The sequence below is a fragment of the Eschrichtius robustus genome, chromosome 6, assembly GCF_028021215.1.
Source record: "Eschrichtius robustus isolate mEscRob2 chromosome 6, mEscRob2.pri, whole genome shotgun sequence".
Taxonomy (NCBI): Eukaryota; Metazoa; Chordata; class Mammalia; order Artiodactyla; family Eschrichtiidae; genus Eschrichtius; species Eschrichtius robustus.
The window spans coordinates 45697874-45713018 of NC_090829.1; the positions used below are offsets into that span (position 1 = coordinate 45697874).

At 33.3% G+C, this 15145-nt stretch overlaps 1 protein-coding gene across 1 annotated transcript in view; it reads right to left on the reverse strand.

The window, feature by feature from the left end:
• Positions 1–3619: 3619 nt before the first annotated feature.
• Positions 3620–15145, reverse strand: part of SI (sucrase-isomaltase) — a 98400-nt gene continuing 86874 nt past the window's right edge. Inside the window, exons 41-47 of the mRNA XM_068547390.1 lie at positions 14253–14337; positions 14113–14169; positions 13384–13508; positions 10832–10920; positions 6900–6949; positions 6498–6662; positions 3620–3688 (exon numbers count right to left, since the gene is read on the reverse strand). Coding sequence (XP_068403491.1) covers positions 3620–3688; positions 6498–6662; positions 6900–6949; positions 10832–10920; positions 13384–13508; positions 14113–14169; positions 14253–14337 — 640 coding nt within the window. The remainder of the gene's footprint in view (positions 3689–6497; positions 6663–6899; positions 6950–10831; positions 10921–13383; positions 13509–14112; positions 14170–14252; positions 14338–15145) is intronic.

Below are 15145 nucleotides of genomic sequence, written 5' to 3' on the forward strand. Positions count from 1 at the left end.
GCCTCTAGGAGGTGAGGGCAACATCTAGAAGTTGAGTGCAACCTGTAGCTGACAACCACCAAGAAGGCAGGTCCTCAGTCCTTCTAATGCAAGGAAATAAAGACTACCAACAATCTAAGAAAGTTTGGAAGTAAATTCTTCCCCAGTGTAGTCTCAAATGATAACATAACCCAGTCAACTCTTGATTTCAGCCACTGAGACCCTGAGCAGAGCAGTCTGCTGGGCCATGACCTGCCTCCTGACTCTTGGAAACTGTGAAATAATGAATGAGTTGTTTTAAGCTGCTAAATTTGTAATAATTTTTTAACACAGCAATAGGATACTATTATAGGGGAAGTTGTTTTGATACCCTGAAGTTCCCTAAGGTAAGTTAGTTCCTCCTTGCCTGGAAAAGGCAAGGAAAATTTAGTGGGTCTATTAGAGATATTATAAGGAGAAAGAGTGGTGGCATAGAACAAAGGCATAGACAGCCTCAGGTTGTTTAGGAGACAAAGTATAAAAATCTCATTTTTATATGGATAGCTGTAAGTAACTTATCATTCCCATTTAAAATGTATACCTAGAAGCCTTCACACTCTCATATATAAAGCATGACATTGAAAACAAAATAACAATTGCTTTAGTAATAATTACATTGAACCAGTTAGGCATATATTTAAAGCTGATATGTTTTAATTAATATTTCATTATGGGGACCAAAATTTATTTTTGCAAAGTGACTTAGGTCCCATATAGGATATTGTCATTAGGAGAACTACCAGGATAGACACTATCTCTACTTCTTGGATACCATAGTCAAAGTTGATGCCTTTGTGTTAATGACTTTTTTAATTAATTTATTTTTCTGGAGGTGGAAGGAATGGAGTAGGACTAAAGCTGCAATTGTAAAAAAAGCAAGTCACTCATATTAACTTAGAGAAGCAGGTGTTTGGTATTTTGTGGTTTGGAGAGTCTTTCTATTGTTTTCTGTTCTCAAAATGTTTATGGAGTGGTCTTTTTATTGTCTTGTTCCATTGTGGTTACAGATGAACTTGTCTGATGTTAAGTGTTCTGTGAAAGTACTTATTTTCACAGAAAAACACCACAGCCTAATCTTTAGGACCAAGCTAACTCTAAACTGACAGCGGTCAATGATTTTTTTTTTTTTTTTCATCAATGAGGAGTGAGTGTGCTTGTGCATACTTCTTTGTGCACTTCTGTGAGACTATCTCAAGGTGGAACCCTGGGTCAAAGGGAAAATACAAAATTTTACTGAATACGAATGACATTATTGCCCTCCAAAAACGACTGCACTCATTTATAATATCATCTGTAATGACTGGATTTCTTCTCAGCATCTGGTTTTCTAGTTTATAATCTGCTTGTCAATTCCCCTTAATTGTTATAATATTTCTTGGAAGTAAACTTCATTATTATTACTATTGTCATTATCATTATTGTTTTTCCTGGTCCTTGTATTCTGAGTTACCATAACGATATTCTAATTTTATTTATTTATTCATTTAAAAAAATTATTTATTTATTTATTTATTTATTTTTGGCTGTGTTGGGCCTTCGTTTCTGTGCGAGGGCTTTCTCCAGTTGCGGCAAGCGGGGGCCACTCTTCATCGCGGTGCCCGGGCCTCTCACCATCGCGGCCTCTCCTGTTACGGAGCACAGGCTCCAGACGTGCAGGCTCAGTAGTTGTGGCTCACGGGCCTAGTTGCTCCGCGGCATGTGGGATCTTCCCAGACCAGGGCTCGAACCCGTGTCCCCTGCATTGGCAGGCAGATTCTCAACCACTGCACCACCAAGGAAGCCCCTATTTATTCATTTTTTAATCTTTTGACTCTCTTTACCCATTTCTCCCATTCCCCAGCCCTGCTTCTGGCAACTACTAATCTGTTCTCTATATCAATGAGTTTTTTGTTTGCTTGTTTGTTTTTTATTTGTTTTTGTTTTGGGTTCCACATATAAGAGCTATCATATGGTATTGTCTTTCTCTTTCTGACTTATTTCCCTTAGCATAATGCTTTCAAACTCCATCCATGTTGTCAAAAATGGCAACATTTCATTCTTTTTTATAGCTGAATAATATCCATTGTATATAGGTACCACACCTTCTTTATCCATTCACCCATTGATGAACACTTAGGTTGTTTCCATATCTTGGCTATTGTAAATAGTGCTTCAATAAATATTGGTGACACATATATCTTTCTGAGTTAGTGTTTTCATTTTCTTCAGGCAAATACCTAGAAATAGAATTGCTGGATCACATGGTAGTTCTATTTTTAATTTTTTGAGGAAACTCAAAACTGTTTTCTATAGCGGTGGCACCAATGTACATTGCCACCAACAGTCCTCAAGAGTTCCCTTTTATCCACATCCTCACCAACACTTGTTTCTTGTGTTTTTGATTATAGCCATAATTATCATTTTATTTTTCCGTGGTCCTTGTATTCTGAGTTATGAATTGTCTTAAATATTTCATTATAACAATATTCTAATATTCTAATTAGGAAAGAATTATATCAAGTTACAGATATTAGTTGATTAAGTAAATTCAAAGCAACTTAAGTGTTAAAAAAATATCAATGATTACTATTTTAGGCCATGACTTAGAGACTCCTCCAACCATAATGAATGAGCTAGGATGATTTATTCAACTAACTAAATAGAATAGATAGTAATATTTTTTTCTCCTATCCATAAAACAAAGTTAGAAGAAGAAATTTGGACTTTTGTTATGGACTGAAGTTTGTGTCCCCCCTTTCCAAATTCATATGTTGAATCTCTAATCACCAGTGTGATGGTATTTGGAGATGTGCCTTTGGTACATACAGAGTCATGCATGTGGAGCCCTCATTAATGGAATTAGTGTCTTAGAAGAAGAGACATCAGAGAGCTTGCATCCTTTCTCTTTGTTTTGTGCCATGTGAGGACACAAGGAGAATTTGGCTGTCTGCAAAGCAGAAAGAGGGACCTCACCAGCCGCCAAATCTGCAGGTACCCTGATCTCAAACTTCCCAGGCTCCAGAACTGTTAGAAATATATATTTATTGTTTAAGCCATTCATTCTATGGTAAATTGTTATAGCAACCCAAACCAAGATAATTTTCTTTTGGAAAATTTTTTAAAATGTACACTGTATGTACTTATATATATATATTTATTTTCTCTTTTCTAATTAAATGTACACACTAAGAAATAATTAAATCTGATGACAATTATTGGTACATAACTTATATCTACTAAACATTGAAGAAAATATATAAAATTACATAAAAATTTTGCTTAATTTAAAAATCACCTGTTTTAACTGTACCTTAATTACACACACATATATATTTAATAACTAGTATACAGTTTTAGCTGATACTTAGCAAGAGTAACTAGAACTATTAAATTCTTCTAAATATGTTAAAACATTGAATCAAGGCCACATTAATATTATAAAATCAGTATTAATATTGTACACTGTGCAATAACTTTAGATAGATGTTATGAAAATCACATTTTACACAATATAAGAAACAAATGAAGAGGGTAAATAATTAGGGTGAATAAGTAAATAAGTATGGTGAAACTTAAATCCAGATGTTAACTTCTCGTTGACAACTGGGACTGATGGTGATCTTCATGACCAGTTAATTTCTATTGGCTCATCTAGAGTAACGTTATTCTGTCTTAGATCAATGTTTAATATCTAAAAAAAAATAAAATGGTAATTAATTGTTTAACCAGAACTGGTTTTTTAACAAAAACTAATTCCATAAATAAATGGTCTATTAGTAAACAGGTATAGCTTGTTTTTCTTTTCCATTTTGATTAATTTTTATTCCAGAGAGTTCACAACCATTTCAGTAATAGTCTCACCCAACCCACCCGTTATACAGATGATGAAAATAAGTCTCAGAGAGGGAGAATGGTTGTCAAAATACAACTAAAAACTGAGACTATTAACCAATTATCTTATATCTACTACTTTATTCTTTCTCCATGACTCCTAAATATGTAGTTATTCATAATTGCACTACATAGATCTCTATGCATTCTGCCCTCAAATATTATCCAGTCAGCTAGAGACAAAACTTAGATTTTAGAAATATGTTTTCTTTTACATCAATCTTAAAGGGCTTTGAGATGCTGAATTTATTGCCAGTGATTTCACTGTGCATGTTACTTTCTTTCACTGGAGAGAATCTCTGTCAGACCATATAGGGACTAAGTGTGGAGGTGACCAATTAAGCCACTGTACTCAAACAATCATCTGTAATATTTTTACAATATGTCAATTTCATTAGACTTTTCCATTGCTCCAGTAGACTCACATGACTCTCAGTGCCTTAGCTCAGAAAGTTGAATTCAGTCATCAAATATGCAAGAGAAGAAGAAAACCAACATTTCTTTACTGCTAAACAAATACCAAACAGTCACTGGGGAATGTATAAAATGTATTCTTTACTAAAACACAGCGTCTTAGGATTTATTTCCCACGCTTCATAATAGAAGAGTTTAAAAGGTAAAAGGTAAATAATTTTTTTATTATCTGTTACTCAGGTTTGAAACTGATCCATCTTACACCAAAACCTAACTTAGTTCCTTTATATCAAAAGTGAAAAACAAGGAGTACCTCACATAGAATTTAATACCTATACAGATGGCAACTAGGCATAATTGCTGCTAGGAAAGTGTTTTAAAAATTGTATTGATAGAGCAGTTAAATGTCCTTTGCATATAATTCCTATACCCATGGAAAGGGCAACCAAAATAGAAAAAGAATTTGACTACTCCCTCCTTTTCCCATATATCTATAAAAACTCAGAAAACAGTAGATGCTTACAAATATTTGTTTTATTTAAATACACTTAGAAGGGACTACTCCTTTGTTAGTAAAATTAATATCTTCTTTTGGAATCATTGAGATAATGAACCATGTAAACAATTTATTCTTAATACTTAAAATTCTTTGTGAATGTATTTGAAAGCAGTGGAATGAACTTTTCTTTATAAGTGGTGTTTTTTATGCCAAGTATTTGGTCAAAATTAACTTGAAATAATACTTGATATGTTAAAATATCTTATTTGACCTTGTTCAGCTGACTGTATTTAGTTTCCTTTTATAGTAAAAATGGTGAGCTTTATTGTTCACCATTGTTGTAGTAAATAAGAACAAGAAAATATGTAAGGAAAACCAGTGTTCTTTAATCTCATTGAATACTGGGCTGTTCAAAAAAAACTGATTTCTATTTATGATTGATAATCATTGACTATTTATTCCCGAGGATTTAATTTTCCTTTTTAAGGATTCAGTTTCTTAGTTTGCCATATAAGACCACTGGACTAAATCATTGATTCCCTTACTTTGGAATTTTATAAACAGGTGAAATTTTAAAAGAAGAAAAATGGGGGTGAGGTGGTGGGTTATCAACTTTTATTTTACCATGGAAGGTCATTAAATATATAAAACTTTAATTTTCCAACCTTGATAGAATTTAAAGAAATAGAAGTATTTTAATGCCAAAGTAGTAATTAAGAAATAGTTTCATATTAAAGGGGAAATTCTGATTGCCTACAGAACAGCAATAACAATAGGACAGATGTTAAATTTCAACTGGAAGAAATGGCTTCTCAGGTGCTGTTCAACTCTTGTTCTACATCTTGTACAATTTATGAAAACCTAAGATTGTGTCCAAGATACAGTTATTATTTTTTAAGTTGTAGTCAGACAAACAACTAGCTATTTTGTAAGTTAAAGTCATCTGAAGTGTTTAGTTGATAAAAAGCTAGTTGCTTTTATTCAACTTTAAACACAAACAGGTATGTGTACACACACTCAAAGTTTTAGCAGTGCAGATGTAGCCTTAAACTTGGATCAAACACTTAAAACAGTTAGCTGGCTTCCAGAATATATGTTATTTGAAATCTACTTTCACAGAATTTAAGACTGGAAGGAACTTAAGAGGTTGTTTACTTGCATATTCTTACTTAATTGTAAGGAAAAAGAAGTCCTGAAATTATTTATTCAAAGTAAAAAGCTCGTTAGTAGCGGCAAAGGGATTTTAACATAAGAATCCTGACTCCTTCTTTAATGTGTAAATCATATCCTCATACAGCTCTATGTCAAATTATTCATAGATGCTAATAGACAATTCTATTAATTTTGCAAGAATTTTCAAGCATATTTTATCTAAGACATATTAAATGTTCAACTATGAACATTTTGGTTTTGAAAAGTATTAGGTTTTGAGGGATGAAAATGATTTAGAGATTTAATGTAAATTTAATTTTGCTTTGATTATATCAGAACAATTATAAAATAGATGCCGTTAGGTTGATTTATATGTTACCAAGGATAATATGGAAATAGATATGGATGTTTAATGAAAATAAATAAACAAGGAAGTAATAGTTGACCCATAATTATGTTTCTTCAGGGCTAAGAAATACAAGACATTCATGTAGACATTTTGAATAGCTCCATTTAAAAATAAACATTTTCTTACGTCACTTACCTCCAGGTCTGGGTTTTCAAAGTTAACAGACTCTTTATTTCCATTATATACAAGATTAACCTCACTAACAGGAGACTTTTCTTTCCCCCATATATGGATGTATCCAAGCCGCATTTCATTTTTGTTTATGTAACTATTTTTCAGTATAGTGCTTGTTAAGATGGTCTATAAAGACAAAGAAAAAGAAATTAAACCCTTCATCTAGCAAAAGCAATTAAATCTTTAAAAAGCATATATCTGTTAACCAAAATGTATTTCATAGTATAGCAAATTGTTTATTCATATATTTGCAAAGAGGTATGTTATATAATATATATAAAATATGTAAATGTAAAATACAGCATAAAACTTCAAATATTATTTAACACAATTGCAAATAAATGATCTGTAGTGACTACATACCTTGTTTAAATTAAATTGTACAAAGAAATATAGGTCTCTTTCATAGGTGTCTATAGAGAAAAAAAAAAGAGTGATGTATTTATATTTCCAAAGAAGAGCAATAGTAAATACTAGTACTGTATATTTTGCTTTTCTTTCATAGTAAAAGCGTACCAAATGCCATCAATGTATATTTAGTTTTCTCTAAGTTTATATATCTTATTTGAACACAGTCCAAGGAGCACTGAAATATGAAGGATGAGTCACCAGAGAGGGTACTAGATGGATGGGTAAGTTGGTGTGTGCCTGCTTGTATGTAGGAGAGTAACACTAAAGCAGTGACACATCTAAAATCACCTTCACATAGCTCTGGGAGGGTGGAAGAAGTGTAAGAATAAAGAGAATTGGGTGTGATAGTCATGGACACTTACTGGCCACCTCAATGACTGACAATAAAATAATATTATAAAGAAAAGAGAACATGATGGTAACTTATCCTAGTGTCATTTGAGAAAAATATTCAATTGTGAGAGATTATTACAGGTCAACTGAAATCAAACTGATAAAACATAGGCTTTATACCCAGCTCTTTAAATACGATGTAATCTTGCCAAATTTAAAATCAATTTAAAAAATAATCTTAGAACTAAAATTTATTATTTAGTATTTGTCAAAATCTAAGTACTTTATCACAATGCTGTAAGAGATATGTATTATTATTACTCTCACTGTATAAAAGAGGAAAAGAAAAGTTAAATAAATGGCCAAAAGTGAAACAACTAATTATTATCAAGTCTAGACTTATGTCCACTTTTCTCTGACTTCTATGATTGTGTCATATGTAAAACCAAACAAACGTGTAAGACAGAAAGGCAAAAGTAGAGTCAAATGCATGACTAAAACAAGTATTAGGATAACATTGAAAAAGCAACAAATTTTAATTCTCTTTTCCACTTATATATGCCAGTATTATATTCATTAATTCTCGGAAAAAAAATTACTTAATTTGAGACTAATTGTGCCTATACTAAAATTAAATGATATTCTGTCCCAAACTTTCTCTGTATATATTAATGTATACATCGCTCATTTAATATGCATTTTGAGGCAAAATTTTTAGTCTTAATTTAAAATACATAATTATAGCTTAAGTTTTTAAGAGCAATTTTTAAAGTACACATCAATGAGATAAAAGAAAACAAAAGTGAAGCTATTAAGAGGATATGAATGGTTTTGCTGTTTTGCTGTTTTTAATGAATAAGAGAAAGATACCACATATGAACTTAGTCCAGAGTAGACATATGTCTATTTCACTAAGATGAGTAGGACAAATTAATATTTTACTAAGCTACAATTTCATTAGCTAGAACAGTCAAAATTTACTTAATGTATACACATTCAGAATAAGTTTATTTTGCTTTATTTTTGATTTTTTTTTTGAGAGAAAAAATATGTCTACAAATAATAGTGATTGGGACAGAGTAAAGGGACCAAGTAGGTGATTAAATAGTTAATTCCAGTAGGGGATTGTAAGTAAAGGAAAAAAACCTGTAAGTTAGTGATCACTCAAGAGAGTAGGTTTGCTTAACCACAAAATCAAGCAGGCTTGCTTAGCAACAAAACCATACAGCATAAGCATGAGACATGCCCCAAAACAGTAAAACTATGGTGGAATGAGACCCACATCCTGCCCAGTGAGGTCAGTAAGTTAATGATTCCTAGGACATGCTTCTCTGACCACACTAAAAACAAAAAAATATAAGGAAAAGGTGACATTATACTGAAACATGAGATGATTTACCATATTTTAGTATATGTTACTGCCTTTTTGCTCATTTCCACTGTGCCATGACAGTCCCGGATTGACCATGTAGGGACAAGAAAACTTCCCCGCCCCATGAAGGAAGCTTGACATCTATTCAAGAATGAGGAAGAAGGTGGTCTTCTCCCCCTCCCCACTTTTCCTTTGATTATAAAACTGTAGCCCACTAAGTTCTCTGCGTGGCACCCTCTTGCCTGCCTGCTTGTAAACCTCACAAGCATCCTATTCTAATAAATCATTTCTTATCTATCATTTTGCCTCTCGTTTAATTCTTTCTGTGCTGAGACATAAAGTACTGGAGCTCCTTGGAGCCCACCAAGACGTATTTCTATGATTTCAATAGTATTCCATAAATTTTAAATGTACTTAAAAGAGGAAATCATTTAGATATCACCTAGTTTATCGAGTAGGTTGGCAGGCTTGCTGTGAGAGAAGACTTCTTTGGAGATTCTGACCTAATAAATCCAGAGACTCTAAGCATTTGTTATGTATTGTTTCTGCTGTTCACTCAAGAAATTTCAGGGGATTAGTTGAGATCTTTATACTTAATTATAACAAATACACTGAGATTATGAAATAGAACCAAAAAAGTAGATATAATGGGCCAGAACAATTTTGTATGCTTGCATGAAGAGAACAGAGAGAAATATATGAATTATGTTCAGTTACTTTCCAGTGATAAAACAAAAAATCTGCCATGAAACTTCAATAGGGTAAAGGTTATACCAAGTTCTTTCATCTGCTATCTTAGTTCGATAGAAAGAGCTGGAAAAAAAAAAAAAAATTCTAAGAGAAGATTTGTCCCCCTTACTGTTAAAACGAATTAACTCAATTTATTAGATAGTAAGATTCAAATATCCCAAGACAAGCATGCAAATTATGTATAACTTAACTTTGCATCCCTGGGAAATTGTAGGCAAATTCAAGGTGCCTCTTGCTGGGCCCAGTGAGGCAGAAAGGTTGCAAACTTTTTAGAACCTCCCTTAATGTATTAATGAAGTTCAGGGCTCTGAAAACATATGATTTTAACTAATAGCAGTTGAGTTCTTCACCTTCTAAATCACAAAATACTAGCAAGAGGAATTTTATTTTTGAGTCTTGCTTATTACCATATGATTCTTATATCACTTTCTGATATGCTTTACTCACTAATAAATTCCTATTTATTATGTTTGCAGAATATTAACTATGATTTACCTGAAAAGATGAAAGATGTATGTCTTTGCTATTAATGAAAAATCTCTCATCTATGGATAATTTATTTAAATTGCAGTGAACTGCCATACAGCTCCACACAGATGTTAGTTTTTAAGACAAAGATTTGTGTCAAGAGAATGCTCAGAAGTCCCATCTAGCAGAGCTGGCACTACTAATGGCAGTCAGTAAACCTAATCCTCTAACAGTGTTTATTTAACAGCATAATAATGACCTGCGGGCATTTTACTCAAAGGCAGATTCCTGGGCCTCTTCCCAGATTAATGGAATTTGGATGGGCCCCAGAATATGCATTCTTTACAAACTATCCCAGGTAGCAGAGCACGCACTGCTAAAAGTTTAGTAGTTCAGTCTGATTTTGAGGAATAACCATGGAGTAAACAAAGATTTAAGTTTAAATCTTTACGTTTTTCATGTAAAAAACTGCTGAATATTAAAACAAAAACAAAAACAAAACAAAAGCTATAGCCATAAAGCACAGAGAACAAGTTTGAGTTTTGTTTCTGAACTCTCTCATGTTTTAGAGGCATCCTTTGTGCATCAATATGTGCGCATGGGAACGTGGTTTTTCAGCTCAATTGACCTCACACGTACTAAGTGTCTATTATGCGAACAGCACTGGGCTAACTTCTGGGAATACAAAGGTGATCAATATATCATCCCTGCCCACACAAAACTCTTTGCCATCTAGACATTGATCACAGGGATTAAATATATTCAGGATAAGAAGAAAGTCTTTAAATATTTGGAAGTCTATTTTTTAAGTTGATTCAACTATTTATTAAATTATTTTAGCTTTGAATAATATTATTGGCTTTTTATTCAGCTTCCAAAGTACAATAATAGGTAACAAAAAAGTAACGTGAGATAATATGTATGTTATCAGCTATATTTATCTCCTAAATGGAACACTTACCTATAGTCTCTCCATCGTCCCAAAAGAGAGATCCTTGTGCCATCTGATTATCATCTGCAGCAACAATGAGCTTCATGTAATTTTTTCGACTATAAGAAAGAAATACAATTTTACCAAGGTTTATAGAGTAGCATATTTCTTGTAATGATATGACATCCATGTAAGTGTCCAAAGGAACACAGACTGTTTTAGGCAAAGAAAATAAAAGGATTTTCCTTTTTTAATGAGTTAATGGAAATTATATAAACCATAAAACCCTTCATATTTAATAGAAAATATCATGCATTTCTTTGCTATCAAGGATTCACCTACTGTAACAAATCAGAAGTGGCCTCCTTTATAACTAAAACCATATTAAGTTTATTGATATATTTATTTATTCTTCTCTCTGATAATCCTGTCATTGACCATTAACATAAAGCTGTTTCAATAGCATGTTTTAATCTCATATGACTTAAGCCTTCCTCACATTTCCGTATATAAATCACTTAATTATCATTGGCAATTGTTAATAAGAATGTGAAGAGTAGCCAGAATTGCAAGTCTTTTCCTTGGATTGGACAGTACTTCCGAAGCTTGTGCCTACAATAGGCCTATCTATGAACTAAATATCTGCTTCCATGCTCAGTATACAAGCTTGGTTTGACAGCCTCATATTGCTATGGAAGGATTTCTCAGACAAATTATGCTTAGCTATCTGCCTTTTCCAATCACAAATGTTGAAGGTTATACTGCTATGGAAGTCTCCTAAAATATCCAGAATATCTAGAGTTCAAATCTCCAGAGCAACTTTATATTTTCCATGTACAGGTATTAGCATGTCTTAACATGTATGTATATATGTATTTCAATTCATAGTCACTGAGGTAAAAGATAAGTAGATCTTATTAGCAACATTAAAATCTGGTTTAACCCACAATTTCCTGTCATACTTAAAATAAGATTAAAAGAGTTTCACAAATTTCATTCTACCCTGTATATACAGTTGACCAATGAACAATGTGTATCCAAGTATCCACAGTTCCTCTGCATCCGCAGATTCAACCGACCATGGACTGAGTAGTACTGTACTATTTACTACTGAAAAATATCCATGTAAAAGTGGACCCATGTGATTCAAACTCATGCTGGTCAAAGGTCAACGGTATACCTAAACCCAATATCTTATTTACTTTACCCACTTACACACACACACACACAGAACACCCAGAATGTCCTCTCTACTCGTCTCTCATAACATAAGGATTCCTCAAGGCACAACTTATGAATGGTCTCCTCCATGAAACTCTCATTTCTCAGGTATAATCATTTTTCTCCTCTTCAACTAACATCAGGGTAAAATATTGATAGAAATGGATCTGGGTAGCTCCAGAAGCTAGAAAGAGTCTATTCATGCCAACTGGGGCTGTCAGCATGTAGATCACCACAAGAGTGGGTACAGCATGAGATGAGAAGAGGAACAGAACTGAGTCCTCTAGAATCTGAACGTTTAAGCCAGGAATTTGGTCAGGGGAAATAGACTCTATGACTGGTCTCAGAAATTCACTCTTACATCAGTCACAGGAGGCAGAATGGACCCATGATCCATGGAAATAGGACATGTTGTTGTTGACTGTGAAGGAGAGAATACCACATAAGGTGTCTTAGCAGATGATCAGTTATAAATGGTAATGGATAGAAAATCTGAGTTACCTTTCATTGTTAAATGCGACAAGGTTGCTACAAATAGGTCTGGTTCTTCTGCAGACAGAAGAGGACTTAAATAGCATAAAGGAGTAGTGATCTTGTCAATGGATATCTACATTTCATAGACTAAAGTGGGTTCTGGTATGTGTCACAGGACTGATGGAGACAGAAAAGGGGGAGCAGAAAAGATAGAAGGAAAGAGAAGCCCTCTGAGCCATGTTTCCTTAAAGCTCACAGAAAAGTTCATTTAAAAAACATATTTTCATAAAGTAAATAATATTTCTTTCCAAATAGACTCAGAAAAAATGACGAGGTCTTACGTGAGACTGGCATTTAAAATACAAGACATTCGTTTATCAATACCTTTGCATGTTTACACAGAGGACATTAAGTTTCCATTGGTATTTTGGTCGGGGAAACATTCTATCATGTTGGAGGACAATTTTCCATGAGTTTCTCAAGTTTCTACATATTTTGCATACAGAAGCAATGACAGTTTTTCTCCCTTCAAAGCAAAGAATGGATGCTTTTGCTTACAGCCTATTATAAAAGATTGAGTTTCCAAAGTGTTGCCTTCCTTAGCTGTGACATAAACCTCCTGGGTGGGCAGTATCCACCTGGGCCACTTGATGTCACCCACATGAGACTTGGGGGGCAGGGGCAACTGGAGCAAACATGAAGCTCATATTTCTTGCTAAGCCAAGAGTAAGAAAGACCTCTGTCTCAGACCCAGAATCCATGAAACTGTGGCAGGCTAACCTGTAAGCTTGGAAGTAGGATAAAATCTCAGACCTTTCCCAGTTCTTGACAATTCTCGCATGCTCTCTCTCAAAACCTAATCTGAGTTCTGTGAACACTTCACTTACCTGTAAAATGTGTTTTGAGCAGGCTCTTGACAAGGTAGAATATAACCACCACGGACATGTAGATTTATTTCATATAAAGGAGCTGCAAATGTATGAAATTTTCCTCTGACACCAATATCTCTGCCCTGGAAATGACAGCGTTGGACGAAAGAACAAAACAATAAGAAGTAGAATCACCAGCAATATTGGTACTTGAGGGGGCACATTTATAGAATCAAATAATATACTTTTTAATTTAAAAAATAATAAAACCACAAACATTTATTCAGTAATTCACGTTGTTAAAGCATATACTTATTCCTTAGTTTATTGATAGCTTTGAAAGTAATTTACCACCACGTGTTTTTGTGGTCCTCACATGAAGAAAATATATGGGTTTTTGATGGGTCACAAAAGTTACTCCTGATTTGTCATATACGTTATTCTTTAAAGGATTGCATTACTTTTAATGATCTTTCTGCATACCTAATAAAGGGCAATGACCTTTTTGTGCATACTGTATAATTTCCACATTTATTTGGTAAAATAAATCAATGACTACACAAGAAACTATGGCAGAATAAATTAACTCTTTCACTGTTTGTTAATTTGATTCTGATATAATTAGCAAGAAATATCTTGCTCTTTTTAAGTGGAAAGGAAAACAAGTATGTCATTAATAAAAAGGCTATAATTAAGTTGTTACCCATTTCTGTTTAGTCAACCCACCAGAATTCCTTAACTACTTACTGTATGGTAATCAAACCACCGAGCATTAGGGATGTAGCCTTCTACAGTGTCAGCGTACTGGAATTTAAAGATATAGTCATTAAAAACATATAAACCATGGAAAAATTATTTTGTGAACAAAAATATGTGGTAGGACTTACAGCTTCCAATACAGGGGTAATCATAAATGCTGGACCCCACAGGAACTGTTTGAATATATCCCAGGTTGGCTTTTCATTAAAGAACCTGGACAAAATATTTACAAAATTAAATCAAAGAAATTTATCTCTTCTGAATACCATAAAATAATTATTAAAATCACATTTTGCAGTATGGACTTTTGTGGATTGAAATGAAAATCAAAACATAAAAAATCAAAGACAATTTTATCACTTGGAATTCAGTGTGCAATAGTACAGTACTTTATAAGTAAATCTAGACCATGACTAAACCTTCCAACAAAGCGCAGAGTTGCCATGGATGTGTAAGACCGAGTGAGAAATCTCCTTTGAGGAGAACTCACATAAATTCAAATATTAACTTTGTCTAGTAGAAGATCAACAAACCAGGAAGCAAGAATTATAAACACTCTGGAAGAAAAGTGTGAGACAAGTGTGTTATAAGAATCTTAATTTGGTAACTTTAAAAAGAGTTTGCACATCCTATGTAAATTAAGCTCACTGAATAGTGAATTTACAAATCCTTAAAGGTTCTTCCATTTGTTAATACGTTTCTGAGTTTGCGATATAAATGGCTGAAAAAACAAAGTCTGCTTTTTATAGTTTGAGAATTGTCACTATTAAATGTCCACATTTTTTCTTTAATTGAAATGGAAGTATACATTTTTTATTTTTGTTCTTTTGTTTGTGTTTTGTTTCACTCTAAACTGAGATTAATGCTAAATTGGACTGCTGGGTTTTTCCTTTATGAACTTCCCATGGGAACAAAAACCCAGAAGTTCTCAGCAGGACAAGAGTCTGCATAGTTAATAATAATGTTTCTGGCTGGGGACTCAGACCAGTGCTGATACGCCAGCTCTTCTGGAAAGTTAATA